Source organism: Aspergillus aculeatus, assembly GCF_001890905.1.
Source record: "Aspergillus aculeatus ATCC 16872 unplaced genomic scaffold ASPACscaffold_9, whole genome shotgun sequence".
Lineage (NCBI taxonomy): Eukaryota > Fungi > Ascomycota > Eurotiomycetes > Eurotiales > Aspergillaceae > Aspergillus > Aspergillus aculeatus.
Genome location: NW_017962984.1, coordinates 1520784 through 1548421, shown reverse-complemented (window position 1 = coordinate 1548421; position 27638 = coordinate 1520784). Strand labels below are relative to the sequence as shown.

Here is a 27638-nt window from a genome sequence, read left to right as displayed (position 1 = left end):
TACTCTGTACTTTACAGTCTTGTTATTGTTACAGTCCATTTCAGATGCAGTACCGAAACTGTCTGTTACCGAACAAGCCCGCATGCTCCTTCATCTCCCTCCTTCCCGCCATCGAGGGGTTGCATGGCTGGAATGGATCAGTGGAATGAAACACTTCCATCTCTTTCAATTTTTAGGTTTGGCCTGCTGCCATCATGGATGACCGAATGCAACCGCAGCCTCTTGACAGCGTGGCGATTGATTAGCTAATACTTTTTCTATTTTCTTTTCTTTTCTTTCTTTTTATCCAAAGGTCAAGTCATGTCTCTTCAACTTCATGCAACCAACATAGTCATCAAACTAAAGTTCACTATCTATAGATGACGATTGTGGATCACCGGTGGACCTAACTTCGCTCCCATGCCACCTTTGTCTGTAACAGTATCTATCATGCTCAGCCCAGAGTTTCCGACAATGCTATTTGTAACAAAGGCTTTCTTTCTTATGCACCGCTCGTCGTTCCCTCACATACTTATTTTATAGCACCTGTGACAATCGGGGCACATGCAGCTGTAATCTCTCCGTGGTATGGCCACTGCGTCATGAATAGCTCCACGTCTCTAGCGCACATGCTTTCATATGACTGCTGGACCTACAGTAGATGGTAATTAGGATAAATCAGTAGATATGTAGGCTGGCATCATCCTTAAAGCCGAGCCGGAATTGCTTCGATGGACGTCACCTACAAAAACGTCCAGATCGAAGTAACATCATTCTGTCGCACCCCTCTCATTCCCCATAAATTGAAACTGTTACAGAGCCGTGGTTTGACAGAAAGCTAGTGGACACGCTTCTGTCTTCCTTCAAGCACTTACAAAGTGCTACAATTCCTTTCATTCTCTTCCCCAGCCAGGAGCTAGAACTCTACACATTTGTACCCAGTATCGCTACCCCCAGCTTCTGTTTCGCCCTCCATTCCCATCCTCTTCTGTTTCAATACATCTTCCAGTGTTATACACCAGATTCTACTTGTCTGCTAGCTGGATTCACATTTGGCAAGCTTGACTCACTCATACCCATTGGTATTTTCCTTTCCCGGCATTGGCCAAGTGTCTCCCCGCATAACGGAATATTTTCCACAATGTAAGGTGCTACATGTCCTCCAAACGTGGATCAAGACTGACTCTACTTCGAAATAGGCGAGTTATTATCCGCAACACTGCTCTGGAGGCTTCGGAATACATTGCCGATTATATCATCAGTATGTAGATGAGCCCCCGGCCCCAGTTTGAGGCCTGAAAAGTTGATCGTGTTGGGCCGTGGCCTGCGATTCGTACTCTTACGTGGATCTCATCTAATCTCCAGGCAGGCCGCATCCAGAAGTTTCGACCAACTGAAAGCCAGCCATTTGTACTCGGCTTGCCAACAGGAAGTAGCCCGGAGATCATCTACAAGACTCTGGTAAACCGGCACAGGAAGGGCGAAATATCCTTTAAGAATGTCGTGACTTTCAACATGGTACGTATATTCCTCTCTTCCGCGAAGTTGCATGGCCTTTGTTGACCGAGGCAGGACGAGTATGTCGGATTGCCTCGGGATCATCCAGAATCATACCACAGCTTCATGTATAAGCATTTTTTCTCCCACGTGGACATCCCGCCCCAGAATGTTAACATTCTTGACGGTAACGCTCCGGATCTCGCGGTCGAGTGTGCTTCCTTCGAAGCCAGAATCGCTCGGTACGGCGGCATCGAACTCTTCCTAGGTGGTGTTGGTCCCGATGGACATATCGCCTTCAACGAGCCAGGCTCGTCATTGAGCAGTCGTACGCGGGTTAAAACTTTGGCATATGACACGATATTAGCCAATTCGCGATTTTTCGACAATGATGTGGATCAGGTACCCCGGCATGCATTGACAGTTGGCATTCAGACCATTATGGAGGCACGGGAGGTGGTAATAGTTGCTACCGGTGCTCACAAGGCTCTCGCAGTGGAGAAAGGCATTGAGGGGGGCGTCAATCACATGTGGACGCTCTCGGCCTTGCAGTTGCACCCACACCCACTCATTGTCTGCGATCGGGATGCGACTCTGGAGCTGAAGGTTAAAACAGTGCGTTATTTTGAGTCTATCGAACAAGCCGGTACAGACGCGCGCACTCAAGGCCCACCTCTTACTTATCGCCCTCGGATGTACGTTCCCGGCCCGGTTGGGCTGGGCAAGACTCACCAGGAACTTACCCCCCAAACTACACCACAAAAGGTCCCGAAGGATTTGAGAATCAATACGGAATTAAGTCGCTCCATGGAAGACGATGAATTAACACCTGACAGTATGTCCTCACGAATGGTTGACTCGGCGATAGGCGGGCTGGACTCAGCATTGAAGGGCGATTTGTTTTTCGACCGCATGGGAGCTAGGGTTCTTTCACACTGATTGCATGTCTTAAGGATATAACAGAATTCGGATCGGGGCTTATTCACAGAAGAGCCGTTGAAGGTAGAGGAAAATGTAACTGACCGCGGAAGACTGAATTGACTTGTTTGCTTGGCTTGATTACTCAGTTAACTTTGGCATGATTTTCTCAAGTTTGAAACTCCTCGGAAACGCCATCTTCGCAGAAGAGCTGAGATGGAAGATTAGTTAGCCGGGGAGAGGGATTGACTGTGCTCTAACTTATTAGACAAGAAGCACATAACAGCGCCACCTGCAAGCGGTTGTGATTTGAACTTGGGCGGCAAAAGAATCGCGCTGAAACTCAAAAGGCTAGCTTTAGGTTACAGAGTGTGATAGATTGACGATTGTTAGCCGAGGGGATGTGCTGAGCGCGACCTCGGACAATACTACTTTCTCTCCATACGGACCAATTTGCTCGAGTCGACGAATAGTTGATCCCAACAGCACTATACGAAGTTTGCGCACTAGACCGACCAAACACTAGCTATAATGACACTTGGAGTGGAAGAGTAATCATTCACTTACTAGCAGCCCATAGATGGCTTGCACGTAATACACTGTGCATTCTAGGAATCAATATATACAAATTTTGAGATGTCACAATTACAGCTTGGCGAAGACAGTGGCTACCGCTCCATTCATATCAACGAGGGTGCTCTTATTCTTTACCCATGCCTCAATACCCTTGCGTCCGTTCTCAACTCCGACCCCGCTCTTCTTCCAGCCACCAACAGCCATCTCAGCAGGGCTCTCACCCCAGCTATTGATCCAGGTAATTCCCGCCTGTAGCTGGTCAATAACACGATGGGCCATATTGAGATCCTTGGTAAAGACACCCGCAGCTAGGCCGAGCTCAGTGGTATTCGCTCGCCTGACCGCCTCTTCCACCGTCTCGTAGGATAGAATAGACATCACAGGGCCGAATATTTCCTCTTGAACAATGCGCATGTCATCTGTGCAGTTAGTGAAGACCGTCGGGCGCACCCAAAATCCTGATTCCAACTCCTTCGGAACACTTGGCTTGCCCAAACCGCCGTAGAGTAAAGTAGCATTGTCTGTTTCAATACCGTGGCGGATGTACGAGAGTACCTTCTCGAGGTGTAAAGCCGAGCTCAAGGGACCGAGGTTGGTTGAGTCATCAAACAAAGGCCCAGGACGGATGTACTGCATCTTTTCCAGAAGGCGCCTCTCAAACGTGGTCTTCATGCTAGCGGGGACGAACACCCGAGTACCATTAGTACATACCTGACCGGTACTATAGAAGTTTGCCATCATGGCCCCGTCTACGGCATTCTCGAGCTCCGCGTCCGGCAAGATGATGAGGGGGCTCTTGCCGCCCAATTCCATGGTGACATATTTCATATTGCCAGCGGCGGATCCAGCCACTTTCATGCCCGTGGATACTTGGCCTGTGAAGGAAACTTTCGCAATAGTAGGATGAGCAGTTAAGTACGCCCCAACGTCGCCGGCACCGTAGACAACATTGAATACGCCGGCGGGTAGACCGGCTTCCGTGTAGATTTCGGCCAAGGTTTGTGCATGCAGTGGCGTGAATTCGCTTGGCTTGTAAACCATAGTATTGCCCGCAGCCAGGCAGGGAGCGGATTTCCATAGCGCACTGCACATAGATTCTTAGCCATCCTTGTCATCCATTAAGCATCTTCCACATTGCAGAGGAGGGGATGAACTTGAGGGGCCGAGGAGGAAGGCTGACTAACATTTGAATAGGGTAGTTCCAAGCTCCAATGCCCACGCAAACACCCAACGGAGACTTTTTGGTGTACACCCAAGCATCTTCTCTCAACTGTGTGGTCTCTCCATTCAGCCCGCCACCTCCAACCAGATTCGCATAGTACTCGAGTACGTCGGCTCCGGTGACAACGTCGACAGTGCTTGTCTCGGTATATGCCTTGCCCGAGTCAAGAGTTTCGACACGAGCGATATCGTCGTTGCGCTCGCGGAGCAGGGCGGCGGCTTTCTGGAGAATGCGGGCACGTGCAACGGGTGGTGTTTGAGACCATGAGGGGAAGGCCCGGTCGGCGGCAGCGATGGCTGCATCTACATCGGAATGTGAAGCAACCTGGATCTCAGCCAAAGGACTGGCGTTTGAGGGATTGATAGATTGGAAGGTTTTGCCTGAAGAGGCAGGCTGGGTCTTGCCGTCATAATATAATTCGCGAGTAGAAAAAGCGAGGGAAGACATGGCTCTGATAGAGAATTTGAGCCCTATTGCTCTATTGATGCGAAGAGGGAGAATGGTGTGTAAGCAAAGGAGGAGGCCTGTGGAGGAGGGGAAGGAGAAAGAAGATAAGGATGCCCGTCTGATTGTACGGCACTGTTTCCGAAGAGAAAGGACCACAAATCCTATCTGGGGTTGTACGGAAAAAGTAAAAAGTAAATGTACATGAATGAAGTTGCAAGATTGCTCCGAGGATCATTAGTTCTAGGTAACTAGCCCGGAGCAAGATCAGACGCAAGTGGCGGTGGAACTAAGCCCGAATAGGATCACCACTGGCATATGCAGGCTTCACCGCCAACCCGCGCTTCTAGGCTTACATAATACGAGCGGCAGCGATCCTCCGGCGGCAGTGTAAGTTGGTGTGGAACGGCCGTTTCAGCTACGGAGGACGGAGCCCATGCGAACGCGATAGAAAACCTTATCGAACAGCTGGTTACAAGCCATGATGAGGTGAACAGAAAGAGAAGAAGATAAGCTCCTTGTACTATGTAGCATCCATCTCAACTTGCATGCCGGTATGTTATTCTCTTGCTCAATCCGGTATACCTATGCTGCCGCCTGTAACCCAACCCTAAGGCCTAAGCAGGCAATGCGATCCCGGAATGCCTTCGGCCCTACATCTCCGATGGAGTTTACCATTGACTAGTGCCCCGTTCGCGGGATCGTGGCGCGGCCTAGTGTCGGGTCTCATGTGGAGTACTGACGTCGTAGGAGATGGGCGGACCGCGGAAGGTCAACGAGGAATTGAGGACCAATGGATTCTATAGGTAAGCACTTATGCATTAATGGACCGTCCTGCGCGGTATACTATGTATAGAGAACGGGAGGGATGTCGGAGCCGAAGCTTATCAGTCTACACTATATAGTACTACTACCCATGCAAAGACAGTAAGATGCCCGAGTCGGAGGGAGAGAGGGATGCCGACTCAGACTTGTCGATTAGTAAGAATAGAAAGGGAGTTCCTTGGCCAGTGAAAATCTGTGTGGGGTGCACATAAGTTAGTATTGTTTTCAAACAACTACCGTCTCTGCACAGCAGACTACTTTCCAATGGGCACACCGCCGAGGCTGAGCTAGTGCCCCACTGCGGCGTACTTTCCGCCACACGACTATCATCATTGGATGATCCGGACTCGGTGCCTTATCCTGGGGTGGAGATTTTCTCCCAGTCCAAGAAATTTATGGAAAAAAAGAACAAAGGAAGGAGGGGAAAGGAAAAAAAGGAAGAAAGAAGATGAGGGAAAAAAGGTGTGCGGGAGAACATGGAGTGGAAATGAAGGGAATTGTTGGCAAGTTCTGGGAGTAGAAAACATGGCATGATAGTTTTGGGGTCTCTACAGACTCGCCGCGTCTCCCTCTCCAATACTCAATTTAAAGACATTTGCTCCCCCTCCTCCCCACCGTCCTCTCTCTTTTTCCCCTTCCCGCCCTCCCCGTCTCCTCCCTGCCATCATTTTTGTTATCCCTGGTACTTTCTCACGACCCTAATCTCCTGCTTTGGGATTGGATTTGATTTCATTTTGCTCAGCATGGCAACCACCAATGACTTTCCCGCCGGCGATGTCAACAGTTATGACTACATCATCGTGGGAGGTGGCACAGCAGGCTGTGTCATTGCTAGCCGTCTAGCCGAGTACTTGCCCAACAAGCGCATCCTGGTGATTGAGGGCGGTCCCAGTGATTTCATGGATGACCGCGTGCTCAACCTGCGTGAGTGGTTGAGTCTGTTGGGAGGCGAGTTGGACTATGACTACGGTACAACTGAACAACCAATGGGTATGTAGAAATTGACCGGCCCCGGTCCAGTAAAGAAAGAGATCTAGGCCCAATACTCATTGAAGATTCATACAGGCAACAGTCATATCCGTCACTCTCGTGCTAAGGTGCTGGGTGGTTGCTCCAGCCACAACACCTTGATCTCTTTCCGTCCTTTCGAATACGATTGCAAGAGATGGGAACAGGCCGGCTGCACAGGCTGGTCCTTCGAGACCTTCACCCGCGTCCTTGACAATTTGCGCAACACCGTTCAGCCTGTTCACAGCCGTCACCGTAATCAACTGTGCAAGGACTGGGTTCAGGCTTGCTCCAGCGCAATGAACATCCCCATCATCTCCGATTTCAACAAGGAAATTCGCTCCAAGGGTGAATTGACTGAGGGCGTTGGCTTCTTCTCCGTCTCTTACAACCCTGACGACGGCCGCCGTAGCAGCGCCAGTGTCGCTTATATCCACCCCATTCTCCGTGGTGAAGAGAAGCGTCCGAATCTGACCATCTTGACTAATGCTTGGGTGTCACGTGTCAACGTCGAGGGTGACACTGTCACTGGTGTTGATGTCACGCTGCAGTCTGGCACTAAACACACCCTGCGGGCTAAGAAGGAGACGATTCTCTGCGCAGGGGCTGTTGATACTGCTCGCTTGATGTTGCTCTCTGGTCTGGGTCCGCGTGAGCAGCTGAGCTCTCTTGGCATCCAGGTTGTCAAGGACATCCCTGGTGTCGGCGAGAATCTCCTGGATCACCCCGAGAGTATAATCATCTGGGAGCTCAACCGTCCTGTGCCTCCCAACCAGACTACCATGGACTCTGATGCCGGGATTTTCCTACGTCGCGAGCTTCCCAATGCACATGGTTTTGATGGCCGCGCCGCCGATATCATGATGCACTGCTATCAGATCCCTTTCTGCTTGAACACCACTCGTTTGGGCTATGACACACCGGTAGATGCGTTCTGCATGACCCCTAACATCCCTCGCCCCCGCTCCCGTGGTCGTCTCTTTTTGACCTCTGCTGATCCCAGCGTCAAGCCCGCCCTGGATTTCCGGTACTTCACCGACCCGGAGGGCTACGATGCTGCCACTATTGTCGCTGGCTTCAAGGCGGCCCGCGAGATCGCTCAGCAGTCGCCCTTCAAGGAGTGGATTAAACGCGAAGTGGCTCCTGGTCCCAAGGTCCAGACGGACGAAGAACTCTCAGAGTACGGCCGTCGCGTAGCGCACACTGTGTACCACCCGGCTGGAACCACCAAAATGGGTAACTTGGCCCGTGACCCTATGGCCGTCGTTAACCCTCAATTGAAGGTGCGGGGCCTCAAGAATGTACGTATCGCGGACGCGGGTGTCTTCCCAGAGATGCCTACCATCAACCCCATGTTGACCGTGCTGGCCATCGGTGAGCGTGCGGCTGAACTGATCGCGGAAGAGGCCGGCTGGAAACGCGAGCAGCCTCGTCTGTGAACGCCTACTCCTATTGGGGGCTCCCCACTCGTCTTTATCCTATTCTTGCTACGAAATGGCACAAACACAAATGAAGGATATCGGCATTGGAGATAGTGCATCATGCGTGGTCCCAACGCGTGAACTTCTTTTGCTCCTGGTCTCGAGACTAGCGATAGGCCGGCTATATACGTTGGGCATTACCAGTTGCTTGATCTATGATTGACGAATGATGAATCACGGAGAGGATGCGTGCAAGGAACTGAGAAGGATTTTCTAGATTCCAGGATCAAAGGACTGCGCCGCAACTTATTGTACCAACACCTGTCTGTATATTAGATCGACGAGTCATCGCGCCGACTTTAGAACCAAAGACATAGATTTCAACGAGTCATAAATATGTTGTCGATACCGACGATGAGGGCTACTTTTTGTTGAGGTCATGGACAATGCTTGGTATGGGTGTGTTGTCATTGAAACAAGGTGCCTCGTCAAGCAACCGGAAAGGCATGAAGTTGGCATTCCCACGACATCATCAAGCATCCTTAACAACATACCTTGATTGGGGTGTGAGATCATTCTGCAGCTAATAAGTTTTGGCCGGACAGAAAACTGCCAGCTAACTTAGATGGCATAAGTCAGCATCCGTCAACGTTCGAGACTTGTGCCCGCGGCACTGGCGAGTATGTCTAGTACGGCTCTGGAGGTCAGTACTACAATTACGTACTGTCTCCGATACCTGGGTGTATCAAAAACATGTACGGTAACTCATATTACATACAATTACTATGACTAATATTCTGCAACCGGAACAAGCTAGGAATAAACTAGCTAGTTACTATTTGAGTACACTAGCTACCCTACAATCTACGTAAGTTACAGTACTCCGCACTCCGTACTGAGTCCAGACTTAGCCGAAGTAACTAGTTATCGTCACGAAACCTCCAACAAAAACCAACTTAGAGTAAGACTAACGTACCTAGTAGTAGTCGACTTACTGTCGGAGTAAGATCGAGCACCTTCTATCGGTCGCCTGACGACTAGGGCCGGCATATTATTATTGCCCTTACTATATGTTTAGTATAGTATTCTACATTCACACATTCAATCACCTGGCCCCCAAGCACATAAATACAGGGCCACCTTTCTAGACACGACAACACACCTGACTTACCCCAGGAGCCGCTGAAACTGGCCTGAAGCTCCGCAGATGATAAGGTAGAATGCAACGGTGGCAGCCGCGGACCCGACTGGGCCCCCCGCATTCGGCTAAGCTTCAGCTGCCCGATGTCACCGTCGCAAATTCAACGGTGGGTTGTTTATCTGTTCCCTCACCATCATTCATTCATTCAGACATTGACTTATCAAGTAATCAGTCACAGGATCCGGATCATGTACCTTTCCTCGACAAACCACTCGCAGACCTAACTGAGTACCTCTGCACTGTGTGCATGCGGAGATAAACCCGCTCGCCCCGGACCAACCATCAAGTCAAGTTGGTGGTTCTGGAGCTCGTTACCGTCCGTAGGTCTGCTTGGAATCATCGTTGAATCATTGACAATCTTTGATGTACTTGATTGAGTATTCACTGTTCTTAGCCCGGTAAGTAAGGTAAGCAGGTAGGTAACTTTTACTATTTAAATCCTGCCGCGTATCACTATCTAATGTTTGTATTTGCTTGTATGTACTCTTTTTTCTTTCCTCCAAGGCGCCAACTCTTCTTCCCCAGGCCTTCCCCCTCCCCCACCTCCTAGTTACATATAGTAATTACCTCTTTCTCACCTCGTCTATCAACCTGCCTGTCTGCGGTCGGGTGGATCATCCCATGTGGACGGCGATCGACTCGCAACCCTGCCGCTTCTGATTCGTGGCTGAAGAGACAACTAAACAGGTACCGATGATAAGGTACTGAGTACTACTAGTCCACTAGTCTAGGTACAGTACCTGTGGAGTAGTTACTCATTATCTACCCTGTCTCGTTATCCTCCATTCATTTGCTCAAAGGTTATCTTGTTGTCGCATCTCAGTCTTGGTATTTTTTTTCCCTCTCCGCTTATCCTAGGGTGGTATCCACCACCTTCATTTACCAAACTCAATCAACATCAGCATCAACATCAACATCAACCACAACCACAACCACAACAATAATCAGCAACAGTTCCCTGACCTCTCGCCTCTCGCCTCTTGCTTCCCGCCCCCTCCTCCTCCTCCTCTTCTTCTTTCTTCTCCGCCTCCTTCTCTTCATCTTCGTCAACTCAACAAGATATTTATTTCCTGATTCCCTTCCCACACTCTCTCCACTTCGCCTCTCTGTTACTATCCTTACTGGCAATTCGATAACAGTACGTTCCATCACACCACAATCCGAATCCTTTCTCCCTTCCGAGACTATTTGTTTTCGTGTCCGCCCCCTACATGCTTACCCCGGATCGTCCCCGAAACAATCTCATCCCTTGTCACGCCTTGGTTTGAAAATTATTTCCGTCGCTAGCCTTGTGTGTGTGTGTCCCCGGAAACCTACATATTTCTATGTTACTGAATTCCCGCCTACCTCTCTCTTTCTTGACTTCAGTGGTCTGGTATCTTTACTTCGTTCGTCGGATAGTTCTCTCCTCCTCCTCCTCCTCCTCCTCCTCCTCCTCCTCCTCCTCGTGTGTCTTCCCATCCAGTTTTTCGACTACGCCATCCCTTCCCCGTTGTCTTCTGCGGATTCTATTTTCTTGCTCCGGCACATATCTCAGTCCCGCAATTATCCTTAAGATCTAGACACATACATCACTTGTCGCTATTCCACTTTACTTTACCAATTTTGGTTCTACTGTACCGTGCAAGATTGGACGGCTGATCGTGTCTTTGCTCTTACTTAGCGAGTGGCAGAAAAGTCCCCAGTCACTCCTCAAATCGTCTCAAACGCATCTTGCTGTTCGACCTTGGGGATTAGACAACAATGGCTACCTCAACAACTGGCCCGGAGAGCCAGCAGCCCGAAAAGGAGGTGCAGGCTGTCACAATCGACCCTGAGGCCGGCCAAGTCCACCCGCTCACTGGCAAGTCCTGGATGTATAAATCTTTTAAGATTGGCCCATGGACTCTGCCGTACTTTGCCTCGCCTGATGCGCAGCTTCTCCTGGTCTCCTTTGTCTGCTTTCTCTGCCCGGGAATGTTCAATGCCGTTAGTGGCCTCGGAGGTGGAGGCCAGCTAGGTTTCAAGGACGTGAACAACGCCAACACCGCCCTTTACAGTACCTTTGGGGTTGTTGGGTTTTTCGCGGGCTCCGTTGCGAACCGCATTGGTTTGCGTTTGACGCTCTCAATTGGTGGTTTTGGTTATTTTCTCTATGTCGCATCGCTACTGTCCTACAACCATAACCAAAACTCTGGCTTTCTGATCTTCGCTGGTGCACTTTTAGGCGCCTGCGCTGGGCTACTGTGGTGCGCCCAGGGTGCCGTCATGATGAGTTATCCGAACGAAAAGGAGAAGGGTAAATTCATCGCCATTTTCTGGGTGATCTTTAATCTTGGCGGCGTCATCGGCAGCTTGGTATGTATCCTTGACCTTTACTTCCCATCCATAACTGACGCTTCTGCATTGTAGGTGCCTTTGGGTCAAAACCTGCACTCAGTGGCTGGTCAAGTAAACGATGGGACTTACATTGCATTCATGGTACTCATGGCCTTGGGTTTCGTCCTGGCCTGGGGCCTAGCGGATTCAAAGTATGTCAAGCGCAAAGATGGCTCGCATGTTATAGTCATGAAGAACCCTACCTGGAAATCCGAGTTTATGGGTCTCTATGATACTCTTCGCACCGACTACTATATTCTCCTCCTCTTCCCGATGTTTTTGACAAGTAACTGGTTTACGGCGTACCAGTTCAACAGTGTCAATGGTGCATACTTTACCATCCGTACACGAGCCCTCAACAATCTGCTGTACTGGCTGATGCAGATGCTCGGAGCGTTCGTCTTCGGGCAATTACTGGACTTGAAGTTTCTCTCTCGGCCCACCCGAGCCAGGCTGAATCTTTTCCTTTTGCTGGTTCTCACCATGGGTGTCTGGGGTGGAGGTTATGCGTTTCAGAAGACCTACACTCGCGAAACAGTCAAAGCGGATACCGACTGGACCAGTCACGGCTTTGTGGGTCCAATGTTTCTGTACATGTTCTACGGGTTCTATGATGCGGCTTTCCAGACTTGCGCATACTGGTCAGTTTGGCCCCTTGCTCCAAAAACCTCCCGCCCTTCGTCACTTAATCTTGGGACGTCAATTGAATTCGGGATGGCAAGAACTGGACTAACTAGGTGAATTGTAGGTTCATGGGTTCTCTGACGAACAACGGCCGCAAGCTGGCCAACTTTGCTGGATTCTACAAGGGCATCCAGTCCGCTGGTGCAGCAGGCATGTGGCGGTAGGTCTCCATCCTCATGCATTCCCTTACTCATATCAGTCACTAACTGGCTTGATCCACAGGTTGGATGCGGAGAATACTCCCTTCATGACGGAATTCGCTACCTGCTGGGGCCTCCTTGCTGGCAGTATTGTGATTGCTTCCCCTGTAGTATTCCTCAAGATCAAGGAGCACGCGGACATGGAGGCTGATCTGCGCTTCTCGGACGAGACCGCTCAAGAAGTGGGGGTAGCTGTGCCTTTAGAGGAGCAACAGTCCATTGATAAGAAGGATGAAAAGCGCGTCTCTCTCAGTTAACTCTTTCTCCTTGACTAGAAATGCGTGTCCCATGAAGGGACGGCAATCTGGTTAGATGACGCGATGCTGCGATGATGAACTGGTCTGGCCCTAGTTACTGGTGCTTCCGACCCCTTGACGCATATTCTTGTTTCCATCTTTTAATCTCTTTTAATCTTCATATCTCGTAATTATTTTGCTGATACCAGGGGTAGGAGCCCTTAATGACATATTTCCTCCACCGTTACCCTAGCCATTCAATTTCCGCTTGCTCAATTAACTACCTCGTCTGACCAACTATACTTTTAGTGTCTAATCTTTTCATGTCGGAGTTCCATACTCTGAGATAATGTATAGGTCACCGGGCGGTTCCATATTTCTTCTTGTAGTGCAGCTCTCCCTCTGATCTTGTCATATTTGCACTCAAGATAAAGATAAAGATAAGAGGCCTCGGTGGTTATCTCATGCGGGGCCCTAAACGCAAAAAGAGAAAAAAAAAAAGTAGAACAAAAACAGCAAGCTGCATTCAAAAGCAGAGGCCAAGAAATACAAGCAAAGCCTCCGTGGCCTTCGTAAGGAAGTGGACCACATGCCCCTGGTTTTTTTTTTTTCTTTTTTTTCTTTTTCACCTAGCTGCCATCAGGAAAGCATCGTGGGTGTTTCGAATGCCCAAGAGTTAGCTACCTTTTACCCGCGATACCAACAAAACTTGCACCGGCCGGAAAACAAAGAAGATCGGTAGATGCACAGGCAATCGGTCCATCTATGACTTTGACCACACACTAACATATAGTTGACCCGGGGACTGTACGCCGATTCTCATGTCTGTACTATACTGTACACCCGCAGCCGTCCTGTGGAGATATATATTATGTGCGTGCGTACCAGCCCCTTTTCCAGGCCATACAACCTACTACGTCTGCATGTGTGATCTCTGAAGGGGCTGGACAGTACCCACAGTGACAGCCGGTGCCTGCATCAGGTGGTGTCTTGCGCACACATATAAACATCCATTTCTTTGTATGTATATATATACTGTTATCTAATCTACATTCGACCCCAAAGAATTTGCTGTGTAGGTACCTTGGGTCGTAGTATGCGGTCAATACACATCCCAATCATTCCAGCCTCAGTAAAGGGAGGTTGACTCGCATATTACTTAGCAATGTTGCTCAAACTAGGAATTGTGGCAGGCAGCAGGCAGCAGTTTGCCGAGCTACATTAGTTTATTCACTGATGGGGTTGATGCTCGGGTGTAACTGCAAAAGTCACAGCACCTCCAGGTCGCGTGTGTGGCAGGGCCAAACGTCTTGACTTGACTGATAGAAAGGAACCGAAGGGGTTGCTGGTGTGCAATGATGAATAGAGCAATGGTCTAGACGCACAGACAATACCAGGAATGGTACATTGACCGCTAGACTGGAAATCCGCAAAGGCCCATGGTGGATCCGCAGGTCTACAATAGATCGCTCCATCGGGCGGGGCAGAGCGGTCAACTAGACTACTCATCTGCCGGGGCGGGTCTGGAGTTGGGAACGCTCTCAAACCAATATTATAGTTCATATGCACCTGCCAGTATCATGTACACGTTTATATTCATCAGATGTCCTGCGGCTGCTTGTGCAGGTTATATACATATTATGACGGCAGGCACAAATGCCAACTCCGTCTCAAGAACGAACATGGAAAGAGTCATTAACCGGATCCCGCAAGAAGAGTTCACGCAGCCCTGAAAAGGTAAAAAAGCCTACAACCCTGCCTGTATTCTAGGCTGCAAAAAAAAAAGGGTGTTCGATGTATGTGCGCTGTTGGGCACAGCAGGCCAGCATCCCAATCAGTAAATACACGTACTTTAGGGGGACGCGGGAGGGGGAGGGGAAAGAGAAACACAGGTAAAATTGCACTCGAGAAGCGGTGAATAGCATCACAGGCCATGCTTAAAGATTCAATCCGAGTTCGGCATCGAGGTCGGATGAGATTGTATTCATCCCAGCATGCCCCACCCCAGAGGCGCGCTCGTCAGAGATTTGCTCATCTTCTAGACCCGGAAGGTTAAGACCCTTCCCTGTCGAATTGAATGTAGCCATGTCGGGTAAGTTGTCCAGGGCACTTAGCCCCAAACTAAAGCCTTTACCGCTAGTGAGTCCGGTGGTATTGATGCTATCGTCGACACCCAGGAAATCGGCTCCGGTGTCGTCAAAATTGATGAGAGCATCGAAATCATTTTGAGTGACCTCGGCATCATTCGCCAAGTCCATCAGTTGGCTCAAACTTAATTCGGAATCCAGATTGGGGATGCTGAATGCGTCCTGATGATGATAACTTGGGTTTATGTTGCTTGTGCTGCCATTCTCGCTGCCGTCGGAAGGCGGCGGGGTAGAGGCAAAGGCTGGCCCGCTTTCTGCAGCCACTTGTTCGACAAGCCCGGTTGTGTCAGACTTCGGATATGTAAGGTCGGGAATCTTCTGTGCCAAAGAGTCTGGGGGTGGAGTCAAGGCATTGACCCGAGTAGTCGCGCCAAGCGTATTGCCTGACCGTGAGTGCACATCCTGTGGCGCCACTGTAAGCTGGATCCCGGCCTTTCGGATCGCAGCCTCCAAGAACGATGTCGCGAAATCGGCAGACGCATAGATCTCTCTTAGACGCTGCAGGATCCGCATACATTGATAGAATCGTTGAAGGCTGGTCATCCGGATAGTGGGATCGCTAGACTTGATATCGAGAAGATGAATTATGACCGCGGGAAGTAGAACCGTGACGCCGGTGGTAGGGAAATATCGCGTCAAATCAAGACTATGTAGATCCTGGGCGATGTTCGTGATCTCGATGGCAGCATGTCTGACCTTGTTCCTTGATATTTCCTGCAATTCAGCATCCGTGGATGGGAACGGGATCGCAGGGAGAACCTGCGGGCGGTGCAGGGCGCTAGATGTGGTCAAATAGACCATTTTCAGTAACGCGCGATGGGAATGAAGCACCTCTTGGGCCTCGCCAAGTTTGGCGGGTGCGGCAGGGGCATATTGAATTTCGGTGGGAAGGTGGGCCAGCCAGTCTTCCAATTCCTGGTCACATCGGCGAACCTCAAACGTTTCTGCTGCCGACTTTTTGGGTACCAGCATCATCGTAGTCTCCATTGTCCCGCCAAACTTATGGCTCAAGACCGAATACTGCGCAGATAATACATGACTGACACACAAGCAGAGCTTTGCCTTTTCAATAAACATGAGGGCTAGCTCCCGCTGGTGTTTCGGGTTCTGTAGGATTTCCGAGTTGCCCACCATGCTCACGATTTCAGAGGAAAACGGTTGGAACTCAAAATCATCAAGGGTTAACATGGGAACGTCACAGTCGTCGTCTTTTACACGCATGGGCCGTCTCATCCCTAGTGCGATCAGGCGATCGCGTGTATATGTGCTCCACCAGATCCGTTTCCACATTCGTTGGCGCCGAACATCCATGCGGGAGTTACCCGGATCCCGGTGTAGGCCAATCGTGTGTGCGAGAGACAGGCTTACACCCATCCAATGCCAGGTATCCTTCTGATCATCTGGTGTCTCATACCAATATGTCATCAGGAGCAGTGATTGAACCAGTGAGATCCGGTCAACTTCGTAGTCGAAATCGTAAAGAAGCCTTGCTCGCTGGAAAAAAGCCTTGCGCGCCGCTTTTCGGGAAGGATAGCCTGCTGCATGAAGGTGCTTCAGGCCGATGAACGCTGTGCCCGCAAACATCACGGCCTGAAAGAGCAATAGACTCATTCGACGGATGCCGTCATTCTGAACAATGGTCTGCAGGAAATCTTCCAGGTCAAGAAGGGGCATGTAAGTATGGACGTAATGTATATAACTTTTGAGCAGCTCGTTGCGCAAACCCACGTCGGGAACGGTCAACGCCCCCTTCTGATATAGGTACTCAATGTCTTCCTTTTGAAGACGAGGTGGTAGACCACGAATGTAATCAGGTAAAGCGACTCCGCCCGTTCTTGTACTCGCAAAAGAGGGGTCCAGCATTTGCTGAATCTGTGACGTGACATGGTGCAATGGTAGAGTTGCCGGAACAGCCGGATTGGGGGCCACTCTTCGTCGAAAGCGATCTCCCGAGCCAGCCCGGTTGACTTGACTCTGATCTAAAACACGATTATGGATTAGACAATGCTAGGCGCAAGTTGATATCCAAGTGGAAGCGACTGGAGGATCAATACGCACACAAAAGATGAGGGATGTGCTGTCCTTGGTCTAGATCCAGTGAACCTTGGGACGGAGACGCAGGAGCGACATCGGATAGCCCCTGGGATTCGCTCAGTCTGCGGAAGAGGTTGGAAGCATCCTCAGCGCCCTCAGAAGGAGAGTGCGAGTGCAGCTGTGAGCTGCCATTGTCACCTTCCACACGTGATTTCCTGTATAGTGGCAACACGGCGCGTTCGAGGTTAGCCAGAGATCTGTGGAGTGGAAATCAAATGGGAGACAGATTCGACATGGACGAACTTTCTCCTCTTGCTCTCAGTGACAATGCACTCTACTTGATCCAGGCGACAATTGGTGCATGGTGATCCATTCTCGACCACATCACAGCGCACCTTACGAGCCCGACAACAGCAGCAGGCCTTGGACGCCCGCCGTTTCACGGGACGGGAGTTGGCCGGCAGACCGGCGGTAGAGGCCTTGCGCTTGCTTTTGGGATCGGTCTCCATGGGAGTATTGGATGCCGATGACGGTGATGCGGCGGAATTGGTCATTGTTATGAAGCAGCACGGACTAGGATGGGTTCAGTCCATACGATGGTAGATGAACGGTTGTGGGTGGACAAAATAATTAATATGTTGAAGAATCGAAGATACTCGAAGGAGAGCGGAGCCAAGAAGAAGTGTGAAAGGGGTAGTAACAGAGAAGTTATAGAATTGGTGATCAGAACGAGACAGTGACGGAAGAGTGGAGATGTAAATCTTTCTGTGGATTGCGCGCTTTTGGTTTTCGTTCCCCTCTAGAACCGTGATATATGCAAGCAGGTATTCCCAAAGGTGATGAATAAGAAAAAGAGGTTACGTGAGTCGAGATGTCTTTTGCTTTTGCTGTGTTCTTCTTTTTCTTTCTTTCTTTTTATTTCTCTCTCTCTCTCTCTCTCTCTCTCTCTTTTGTAATCGGTTCTTCCTTTCCCTGGAGTTTAAATTCCGGGGAAATAGAGGCAGGAGATCACCGGACCAGGCTTCAATCTTCTCGTCCAAGCAGACGGTAAGTCGACACACGACGCGGGGGTCGGGGAGGAGAATGTTTAAGTACTAAGTAGGGATTTTCATAATAAATTCGGGGGAAAAAAAACGCTCACCCCCCAAAATGACATATCCACCAGTTAATCAGTTAGTAAAGTAGTTACATGTACTCGTACGTACTCGTAGAAGTTAGTTAGGCATGGGGAGGGGAAGGGACAGGACCAGCCCCAGATCCACTTTAGTTGTAGTTACTAATGCAGTTAGTATTCGACTAACTACTCGTTAGTACTCTGTAGAATAGTTTGCCTCCCCCAGACCAGAACCGTGGGAACAATACCGCCCAAAAATGGCAGAGGAAGGAAAGGCGGCACATGGAATGGTAATAAATCATAACTAACTAACTTACCACTCGTGACTACACAGTAAACTAATAACCAAACTACCCAAACTAATTTCCTGGGTCGCGAGATTCATCATTATCGTTATTAGTTAGTGATCTTAGAATTTTCTTCTTCTTGTTCTTATTTTATCGAATAACACTGACTGTACGGAGTGCATACTCTCGTCGTCCATTCTAGTCTAGCCTACATTCATACCTAACATACTCCATAGTAGTCACGCTGGCCAGAAAAATAGGCGCAACAAAAAAGGCGAAAAAGTGGGCGTTAGATAAAGTAGACTAGTACAAACCGGGTGACTCGAGGAAGAAAGCGGGCCACGTTCGGTGGGGAAGTTCTGTTGATTACGAGCCAGTCATTGCCGCTGCTTACTGTACGAGGGAGGGCACCCCCCCACTATCGTGACGCCGTGGACGCCGTGACGCCTGTGACGCCGTATCCATCCGACTTCAAACACTTTCCGGCTTCCAACAGTCAAGTTACCAGTAATAACTTACAACCTTCCCTCCAGGTTCTTCCTTTCCCCTCCCCACTTCGCCATCCTCCTCCGAGTCTCGAGCGGCAAGCCCCAGGTTGAGCGCCCTCCCCCCACCCTACCCCACTGCTCTTTCTCCAATCGCCAAAAAACTGAGAAAGAAAAAAAAAAAAAAAGAAAGGCCAAGTCCGAAAAAGGCGGTCCCATTCAAAGAGGAAAGGAAAAAGGTGGACCGAATCTGTTTCTCTCCAGCTGGCAGCTGCTATAGCCGGAGGTTTCCGTCTTGCGCTTTCACTTTCAGCAAAGGAAAGACATCCCGGCTGGACCCACTATTCTTTCTCAATGGCCAGTGAGCCAGTGAGACTGTGAGTCAGGAGTCAGTGAGTGGCTGTTGGGCCTCTCAACCGCTCTAGGATTCGAAGCTTTCCCATTCTCTCCGATAAAGGCCCCATCGGCCCGGTCACGTTACTTGAACCGGCTGTCACAAGTGTGCGAATGTTTGTTTAGTCATGATTAATCATTTAACTAACATTCTTCTTGGCTACCTTCGAACCAGAGGAACCAGGTGCAAGTTCAAGATTGCTATGGAGGAATTTATTAGGATTTCTTCTTCATTGAAGCCATGGGGCTTCTGTGGCTATTCACAGCTGTTGATGCTAAAATACTCGGTACTTCATCATGACAGTGCTCCTGGCCGAACAGTTGCCAGAAACTTGGTCAGCAGCTGCGTCATGCTTGAATCGGAAAACATTCCGAGCCTGCGCAGCCGTGACTGGCCGAAAAACAAGCCTGTGGTCCCTGGTCTGATTTTCATGAAATTCGGGGTCGCTTCCGTCGGCTCCCTCCAGACTTCGTGATGGTCCATACCCGTGAGGAAGTGCCGAGCGGCCCCTTTGTTATCTTCTAGCTGGACCCCGGGATACAATCATTATTTCATTCCAGTCTTTCCTACTGGACGAGTGAAGATGGAGGAACGAATGAGAACGTCGACTTTAGCTTTGCTTGTGTTGTCCGGGGATCCTACAAACCAAATCCCAGCCGTACCGGCTGTCTGTCTGGCATAAAGCCTCTATGACGGTATTCGTCCATTCCAGGGGCTTCGAGCTGTGTCACAATCGTAGTGGCCTCGAAGGAAATAAATACTATGTAATATCGACTACATGGTATGTATGTTGGCCACGTACCCTTCTCACTATCGTAGGACCGAGGCCCTCTTCCACTCCTTACACGAGATATCAAACGCCGAGTTCATTTATACCAAGAGACAATTTACCGGTCAGGAGCATGTGCCTTAATCACCGGCCAGTCGGGCAAGGCGCGCATGTTGTGTCCGGGCATTGTGAAAGTGCTCATAAGCATTGATTGCTTAGAGGGGCTGTTCGGCTCTGGTACAGCATCAAATCTTATTCCTTGTTCTTGTTCTTGTGAAATACAGTCTACATACAGTAGAGATCAGGACTGGCCGGCTGTGATTAACTGTCTATCAGATCTCCGCATTTACACATTGGGCCTAAGAGTGGAAGTAGCACAGGCCCACACTCACCCACCCCGTCAGCTGCCCGATGTGGAATTGCAGCCGATCCCGCAAGCCGATGAAAGAAGAATATACGGGGTACTGTACTTACTCTACAAGGTATATGTGCAGTACAGTACGGAGTACAGCGTTCAGTAAAAGCCACACCCTGCAATTGACGCCCAAGGCTTCGAGTAGCCCTAGATATGAAAGCACGCCAACGATTTTTTCCGCACGGAGCTACACTGACTCCCTCGGAACGAACAGTCTCGAATCCTTGCGCAAGTAAACTAAACAAGCTCTCTCCCACGTGATGCTCCGGGTTTTTTTTTCCCTCTCCCATGCGTGGCCGATGTCACGCGTCATAGTGCCGGCAAGCGGCACTTTGCCTGCAGGGCATCCCCGTCACAGGCTCACCGTTTCTGGATCGATAGGCGAATGATTTGTCCCCGAGACTCCGAGTCGGGGCTTTGGACTCGAGAAATGCTGTCATAGTCTATACCAAATGCCTTCAACCTATAAGCCCTGATCCTGGTCAAATGATTCAAAGCTAGAGGGAGTAAGCAAAGTAGGAAGAGAGAAGGTAGTAGGAGTGTTAGCAGTCGGGACATGACGGAGGGCTGAGCGGGTTAACTGGCGATAATCGGAGGAATCCAGAAGCGGGCTTCAACTTACCCCACATTATCACTTGAGTAACTTAGCAGTCTAGCCACAGTAGCCTGTGATCAGGAATTGCTCAATGGTTCCAGTTGTTTTGATCCTTGACCAAGAGAAGCGCTGTGCCCTTGCAGCCATCCCCCCCTCCTCTTCCTCCCTTCCAACCCAGTGTGAGTCCTGCTCGAGAGCTTGTTCTATGAGAACATCTGCTTCCTGGCTCGTATTCCTAATTTTGATTTATTCATTTTATTATATATATATATTCTCTTTTTATTTTGCGAAATCCAGATCGATGACATGCATGGAGCTCTCACAAACCTGGGGACTTGGAAAGGAGGAAATGCGTGACTGGGCAAGTTGGACAAAGTGGACAAATTCCGACGCCTCAGCCCTCACGAGGGAGGGTTTTCCTTAAGGATTCTTTCCCCGACGAGTGACACGACCGGCGGATCACCGATGTGTTGACAGGAAGTGGGAGCTTGACAATGGACGATCTGGGAAAGTATATTACATAGTATGAGTAGTATTATTATTTTCATTATGTTGATCATCGATCTTGTGGATGTGGGCGGAATGGAAATATACTCAGTAGCTTAAACTTGAAATTTTAAGAACTCGTATGAGTAAAAATAGGGACTCGTTCTAGAGCACCGAATCCCATTACAAATGGAAATCTCCCAACCCGCGCTCCAAATTCCAGTTCAAGGTTACTACTCCCTCCCCCCACCCCCCCTCTCCCCCTCCCGGCCTGGGATTTCATAAAAAGCCCGCCAAATCCGACATAAACCGACTGACTGCACGGCCAGCCGCCCGCCTCTAGGAGGCTCAGGGCTCATACGCGCAACTGCCTATTTGAGACAACTTCTTAGTTGGTTCAATTATTCTTATTACTTATACCCGTTTGCTTGATTAAGGAGGGGAGCAGTAGTAACTACAGTACTATACGTAGATAGTAAGTTACCATCTGGAAGGAAGTGAACTCGTAACCTGCAGGACAGGCAGTGACCAATCTACAATGCTTTCACCCTATTGTCCCTAGTTCATTGCGAGCAAATGATCGATATCCATGGTATCATATAGCAGAATCATTGACTTCATTTCAAATAGTTCCAACCAATAGGGAGTATTTGATTCACTCGCTACAATGTACCATTAAGCACATATATATTGTCCGTCTCATAACACATAGGCCCTTGATTCCATGGCAAAACGCCCCCTTAGGATATCTCAATGCAAAAAGAAAACAAAAGCAAAACCCCATATACGCATCCTAGGCACCCCCACGGCCCATACGTTCAATCGAGCCCATGATGCCGCTCCGCCCCGGGGTGAAAACTGCAATCCCCGATTTACTGCCGCTGTTTCCGCGACCTTGTCTGCTGACTGGCACCCCGATCTTGGGAATCTTCCTTTCTCGTTCATACCCTGCGCCTGTGCTAGGAGGACGGGTGCTGCTGGAGGAACCGCCTTGGCTAACATTCCGCTGAATGTTTTCGGGTGCTGGCTCAGTTGTAGTTGTCGACGGCTCCAGCGACTGAGGCATCTGGGCATGGGAAGACGGGGGGAGACTTGGTTCGCTCGGTTGAACCGGCTGGATTGACAGCCATTCATCAACAGCAGCCACAAGTTCGCCTTTTTCCGCTCGCTCAACCTTCAACTCAGCATGCAGACGTTCGGTCTCGTCCTTGAGAATGACCACCTCCTGCTGTAGATCCTTGACTTGTGCCTCCAGTACGCGATGGTCTGGACGAATTTCTTTCATTTCGTGGGAAAGTAGGCTCGAATTGGCCCGTGATGCTTCCGATAAAACGGTAACTTTCCTCAAATGTTCGTTCTCCTCAGTGGCCACCTTCAACTTATTTTCAGCTTGACGTACTCGTTCCTCCCAACGAGCCTCATAGCTCTTCTTCAACGCCGCCACCTTGGTCTCATGCTTCTTTTGATAAGCAGTGTGAAGCTCACGTGCAACTTTCTTGACGGCATCCTGGACCTCCTTCGCAGTCTCCGCGGCTGTCTTCACACTAGGAGAATGCGTAGCTGAAGAGCTTTCCTCTGAGGCGGATTTGCGAGAAGCGGTCAATTGACTCTGCAGGTCCAGCACTCTCCCTTCCAGGTGCTCTTTCATTTTCTCGGCGTCAATGGCCCTCTTGACTAATCGCTCCTTTTCCTGTTCGCCTCCGAGAATTTCGGCTTTCATATCGCGCAGAACAGCTTCCAACTCCTGGCCCCTCTGTTGCCATTCGACTTGTTCGATTTCCAACGTTTCTCTGCGAGTTGACTCATTGTGGACCTCCTCCAATGCCTCGCCAACACGTCGCTCGGCATCTGCAACTGCCTTTTTGAGACTGGCAACTTCCGCCTCTTTGCCGCTGAGGGTAGCCTTGAGAGAAGAGATCTCAGACAGAAACCCAGACTTTAAGGACTCGAGCTCCCGTGGGGTGACCGTGGGAATGGATCGAGGAGTTGGAATGCTGGGTATGTCGAAGTCTAATAGGGAAGCCTTGGTAGGTGATTTCACTGTATCTTGAGTATTTCTCAGTGGAGATCGTCGCAGTGGTGAGTATCGCTCATTCTGCATATTATGGCGTGCACGTGAGAAGAAAGCAGGCTGGTCTGAGAAATCGAGCAGATTGGGAGTCACATTAGTGTGTTTGAAATCTCCCTTTTTGGGTGTTATGAGAGGCGATGATTTACTAGCGTCAAGCGAAGTGGATTTTCTAGGCGACTTTCGTGCGGTTCGAGATGTAGCCGGTTCCGTGCTTCGAGATTCATAGGCTTCCTCCTGGCTCGGGCTTTCTGAAAGCGACCGCTTCGACTTGTATGGAGAGTCACTTCGCAGTTCAGCGAATGTAGTCATATCAGGCACGGCAGAGAAGGTACTGAGTCGAGTATCATCTATAGAATCATGAAAGTCGTCGTTCGTAGGGTCGTTGGCTTCGTATATGTGGATAGGTTGATCACTGTCTAATCCATCGTCAATGGATTCGTTCTTATGAAGAAGAGTTGTCATGCCCTCGTTGTCCCTATTCTCAACCATGCCATGGATTACTCCTTGGCCTATCCTTTCTGCTACGCACTGCTGGTCGCCAACAGGCTCAATATCGTCATCAGCGGAGATGCCAATCTCTGAAGCTTCCCTTCGACTAGCCACTTTTTTGTATCTTTCCTCCGACTCTTCGTCAATCTCCTGGTAGTCAGGTACCTGTTCATAGGAGCGTTTTCTAGGCGTTGCGGAATGCTCGCTGATGCTCTCTAATGGTTGCCGGGTTATGGCTCGCAGTCTCGCAAAATCAACTGTTTCGTCCCTTCCCTCAAGCTGAAACGGTGAGCTAGGTGCAATCTGCAAGGATTCCACATCCGCGTTATCTTCTTCCCGACTAGACGATTCATAGCCAGGGTCATGATCTTCGTCGACCCGAAGTGATATCGGCACATCGTCGATCGACTTTGACGGGTTGGAGAGAATATTCTCCTGGTCATGAACAATAAGTGAGCCCGCTTCAACGTCCTCTTTCTCTACGGCGTCGTCATGATTTGATGAGAGGACGCGAGAGTTCTGGCGCGAGGACGTCCACGGTGATAGAGGTGTGGACATGGCACCAGGGAGAAGTGGTTGACCACAGGTAACAGATAGAGATTTTATGAGATGAGTAGGTGTAAAAGGCACTACAGTACCCCCAAGCAGAAGGGCAATGAACAATCACTGATCCAGTGCACTGAGGCAGTGGGTGTCTGTCGATGCTCACGATCAGTTTGAGATTGGCGTTTATTATGATTTTCCGGCCGTTGCCAGGATAAGCGATAAACAATACTAGTCTAAAAGGGGTGATGTACCACACCGCCTTTACACAGCGATGTGGGATCCAATTGATGTACCGAGCCTCACCGCCTTCTGATAGCCGGCCAGAGTGCTGGGCACGACTTCACTCTTCTCGGATGCGATTGAACAGGCAGAGGCCACTACCCATCTTGAGCACAAATGTCGATCTTATACCCTTGTACTATCATATTGCCAGTATTAACAAAATATGTACATCACCCCAGTCATACAGGAACACCTTGCAAGCACTTGAATGTGAACTTCCCAACCTTTTCAGGCTGTGCGTGTATTCGAGGTACGGCTTAGCCCGACTAATGCCGCAAGTAAGATCGCACAAAACAGGGACAAGGGTAGGAGACGCTGATTATGGAGTGAGCTGCTGAATTTGAGTCTCTTGTACCATACGCGAGTTCCTCTCGGCTTCATGACCAATGTCGGCTTCGGCTTCTGTCACGATGATATGAACAGCTTCTTGCTTCCACGTAGATGAATCTGGTGCATAACGGCAGTGCGCAGCAGGCTGTACTATAACAGAACCATGCTTCTTCTGTTGAATGAAGCACATTTGCACTGACCCAATAATGGCGACTAGAGTACTTCCCCACCACGCGAGGGCCGTACATTGCACCCTGAAACCAGTGCTGTATAGGAACCCGGCAATTGGCGGAGCCAAGGTGCGTGAGAGTGCACCCGCAGAGGCCGCGAGCCCGTTGATCTTGCCCAGAACCGAATCAGAAGGACTGGCTTGTTTGATGAGGATCAGGAGGACTGGATAGTCGATAATCGAAAGAACATTGCGAACAACCAGGCATCCAAAGATACCGGTAAAGATGAAGGCGTGAGGAACGTAAATTAAGAACGGGACCATGAAATAAGCAAGAGGGTGCATAATGGTGACGAGGACGAATAGGCGCCACACCCCCAGATAGTGAGCCAAAACTGGAAATACAAGGCTTTGGATGAATAACGCAATAAGACCGTCACAAGACATAATCAAACCAACGGACTGAGTCGAAAGACCGACTCCACCGGGAAATCGAAGAGCCGGGCTAGTCAATGAATTGACGTCGACTGCCCTCTTATCTTGCAGGAAGATAGGCAGCAGATGATCGTATGTCATCGAGTGATAGGTGAATATCGCCAAGGCGAGAACAAGCATGGTCACTTGCCACGTGAAGACGACCTTCCCTTGCGAACTCGAGTCTATCGAGCCATCAGAGCGCACATGCCAATCCTGATCGTCGTGGAGGTGCACATGATTGAAAGTCCCGTAAGACTCGGCTCGGAGATCAGCTCCTGCAGTCGTACTTGATCCCGAAGTGGCCAGTAGAGGATGTATGACAGATGTGCTATCAGGGCTCTCTGCTCCAAGTCCATTTCGAAGTTGCATATCGGGATGCGTCTCGTTCAGTAGAAGCCAGCAAAAAATAATGCTGCAAAGAAGCAAAGCAGAGCAGACCATATTAGGCAACAGGAAGGGAAATGTCCCAAAAAGCCCGTTCTGAGAGAAAAAAGTAGGATAGCCTTCCGCAGGCTTTGCGAGTAGACCTCCAATAGCTGTGAATATGATGAGCTTGAGGTCTCCCCCCTAATGTCAATGAGACACGCTTGCGCTTACCTGGGCCGATGATAGTTCCAATTGACCAGAAGAACGGCATGATAGCATATGCTCGGGCTATAGGAACGGAGTATCAGAAACAATTCCAACACTGCAGATCACTGAAACCGTCAAGTAGACCAATGCTTACGTTCGTGTTCGGGATTTTTGACCAACTCGCCGACCATGGTCTGAATGACCCCTATATTTCCGTTGAGTACACCACCTAAAGCTCGACCGAGCAAAGCTACCCAAAAGTTGGTTGCGAATCCAACCATGAGAAGAGATGCCATGGTGCCGAAACAGCCTGAAATAAGGACAGGCTTGCGGCCGACTCGATCCGAGAGGCTTCCCCAGAACATGCCCGTAAGAGCCTCACAAAGTGAGAAGGTAGAGACAAGAATACCGGCATAGAAAGACGCATTGTTGTCATCAGCCACATTGAAGTCCTTAACCATGACCCATGAGTACGGGAAGATGGATGTGAGGGCAATGGGCTCTGCGATACGACATATTGCTAATACATGAGTAGTGGCATTAGTAAGACCATCTGTTTCGAGCAACAAAGACATTGCGTACCTAGCAGGAGAAGCTGAGCAGTGGGAAATTCGTCGTCTGAGGTAGATGTTCTTCTCTGCTGTGTTAATACCATCTTCGGACGAATCAACCAAGACTCTTACGGCAGGCCCTCCGCGAGACAACGCCTCTCAATGAAAAATGACTCTTGCGATTTGCTGTTGAAAGGTACTTTTGTGTATGTTATATCTCCCTTTTCTGCGCTGGTTATCTATGCTGATAAAGGATAACGCAAGATCTCTCGAGGAATGTTCTTCTGCAGTGATTCTATGGTCGAGCTTCCGATTTCGATCCCAGACTGGGAGTAGAAGTGGAGACACGGATATCAGAATGATCGCCAAGGATTTGAGCAGGTTTGTAAAGAGCGGTTGTGCAAAGTGATAGATAAAGGATGATTAGCCTAGGGAAAGTGTGCTGAATGGAAAATAAAGAGCTTTGGGGGAGGTGGGATGGGGAAGAGAGAGGAACTTATGATGGAGAGAGGGAAGGGGGAAAGAATAATAGGAAAAGGGAACGTGGTGAAGAGGCGAAGGTTGGCCTAGAGTGGAACCCACTATACAGTATAAAAGTATGAATCCGACGAACATGACTGCAATTGCTCGAGGTATGCATAAAGTACAGTACCTAGTACTTGGCCACACTGTACTTCATCCAAGGGACTACCCGGTCTGCCGGCAACCTTGAGCCTGCCCAACCAGAACAACCCTTCGTGCAAATTTCCACCGAGCAGAAAATTGTGGTACAGCAGTTGTAAGATACGAGCACATATGTGTAATCATATTCAATGAGTCGCAGGCAGAGTAATCGACAGTACATTTCGGATTATA

The 27638-nt window shown here is 49.6% G+C and overlaps 7 protein-coding genes across 7 annotated transcripts; 3 read left to right on the top strand and 4 right to left on the bottom strand.

Moving 5' to 3' along the window:
* Positions 1-684: 684 nt before the first annotated feature.
* On the top strand, positions 685-2841 carry ASPACDRAFT_121067 (putative glucosamine-6-phosphate deaminase). Its single transcript, XM_020196401.1, has 4 exons — positions 685-1122; positions 1179-1240; positions 1349-1497; positions 1552-2841. Coding segments are annotated over exons 1-4 (1077 nt in total). The 5' UTR covers positions 685-1120; the 3' UTR covers positions 2416-2841.
* An 81-nt stretch (positions 2842-2922) lies between these two features.
* On the bottom strand, positions 2923-4866 carry ASPACDRAFT_121066 (uncharacterized protein). The gene is made up of 2 exons (XM_020196400.1): positions 4155-4866; positions 2923-4054 (listed from the first exon to the last, which is right to left on the bottom strand). Exons 1-2 carry the CDS (start codon positions 4637-4639, stop codon positions 3040-3042), a joined length of 1500 nt encoding a protein of 499 aa, XP_020055882.1. The 5' UTR covers positions 4640-4866; the 3' UTR covers positions 2923-3039.
* A 1338-nt stretch (positions 4867-6204) lies between these two features.
* On the top strand, positions 6205-7908 carry ASPACDRAFT_44205 (GMC family oxidoreductase; the record flags this gene model as incomplete). Its single annotated transcript, XM_020201384.1, has 2 exons — positions 6205-6451; positions 6527-7908. 2 exons carry the CDS (start codon positions 6205-6207, stop codon positions 7906-7908), a joined length of 1629 nt encoding a protein of 542 aa, XP_020055881.1.
* Positions 7909-10603: 2695 nt separating this feature from the next.
* Positions 10604-12805, top strand: ASPACDRAFT_79435 (unc-93 family MFS transporter). The gene is made up of 4 exons (XM_020205407.1): positions 10604-11428; positions 11483-12090; positions 12198-12293; positions 12356-12805. Exons 1-4 carry the CDS (start codon positions 10835-10837, stop codon positions 12588-12590), a joined length of 1533 nt encoding a protein of 510 aa, XP_020055880.1. The 5' UTR covers positions 10604-10834; the 3' UTR covers positions 12591-12805.
* A 1461-nt stretch (positions 12806-14266) lies between these two features.
* On the bottom strand, positions 14267-17333 carry farB1 (putative C6 transcription factor (Ctf1B)). The gene is made up of 3 exons (XM_020205406.1): positions 17054-17333; positions 16775-16965; positions 14267-16695 (listed from the first exon to the last, which is right to left on the bottom strand). The coding sequence occupies exons 1-3, from the start codon at positions 17302-17304 to the stop codon at positions 14507-14509; spliced, it is 2631 nt and encodes an 876-aa protein (XP_020055879.1). The 5' UTR covers positions 17305-17333; the 3' UTR covers positions 14267-14506.
* A 4290-nt stretch (positions 17334-21623) lies between these two features.
* On the bottom strand, positions 21624-24598 carry ASPACDRAFT_121054 (uncharacterized protein). Its single transcript, XM_020196399.1, has one exon. It carries the CDS (start codon positions 24411-24413, stop codon positions 22089-22091), a length of 2325 nt encoding a protein of 774 aa, XP_020055878.1. The 5' UTR covers positions 24414-24598; the 3' UTR covers positions 21624-22088.
* Positions 24599-25002: 404 nt separating this feature from the next.
* On the bottom strand, positions 25003-26887 carry ASPACDRAFT_29890 (MFS transporter; the record flags this gene model as incomplete). Its single annotated transcript, XM_020199674.1, has 4 exons — positions 25003-26195; positions 26257-26313; positions 26387-26752; positions 26815-26887. The coding sequence occupies 4 exons, from the start codon at positions 26885-26887 to the stop codon at positions 25003-25005; spliced, it is 1689 nt and encodes a 562-aa protein (XP_020055877.1).
* Between the last annotated feature and the right edge of the window lie 751 nt (positions 26888-27638).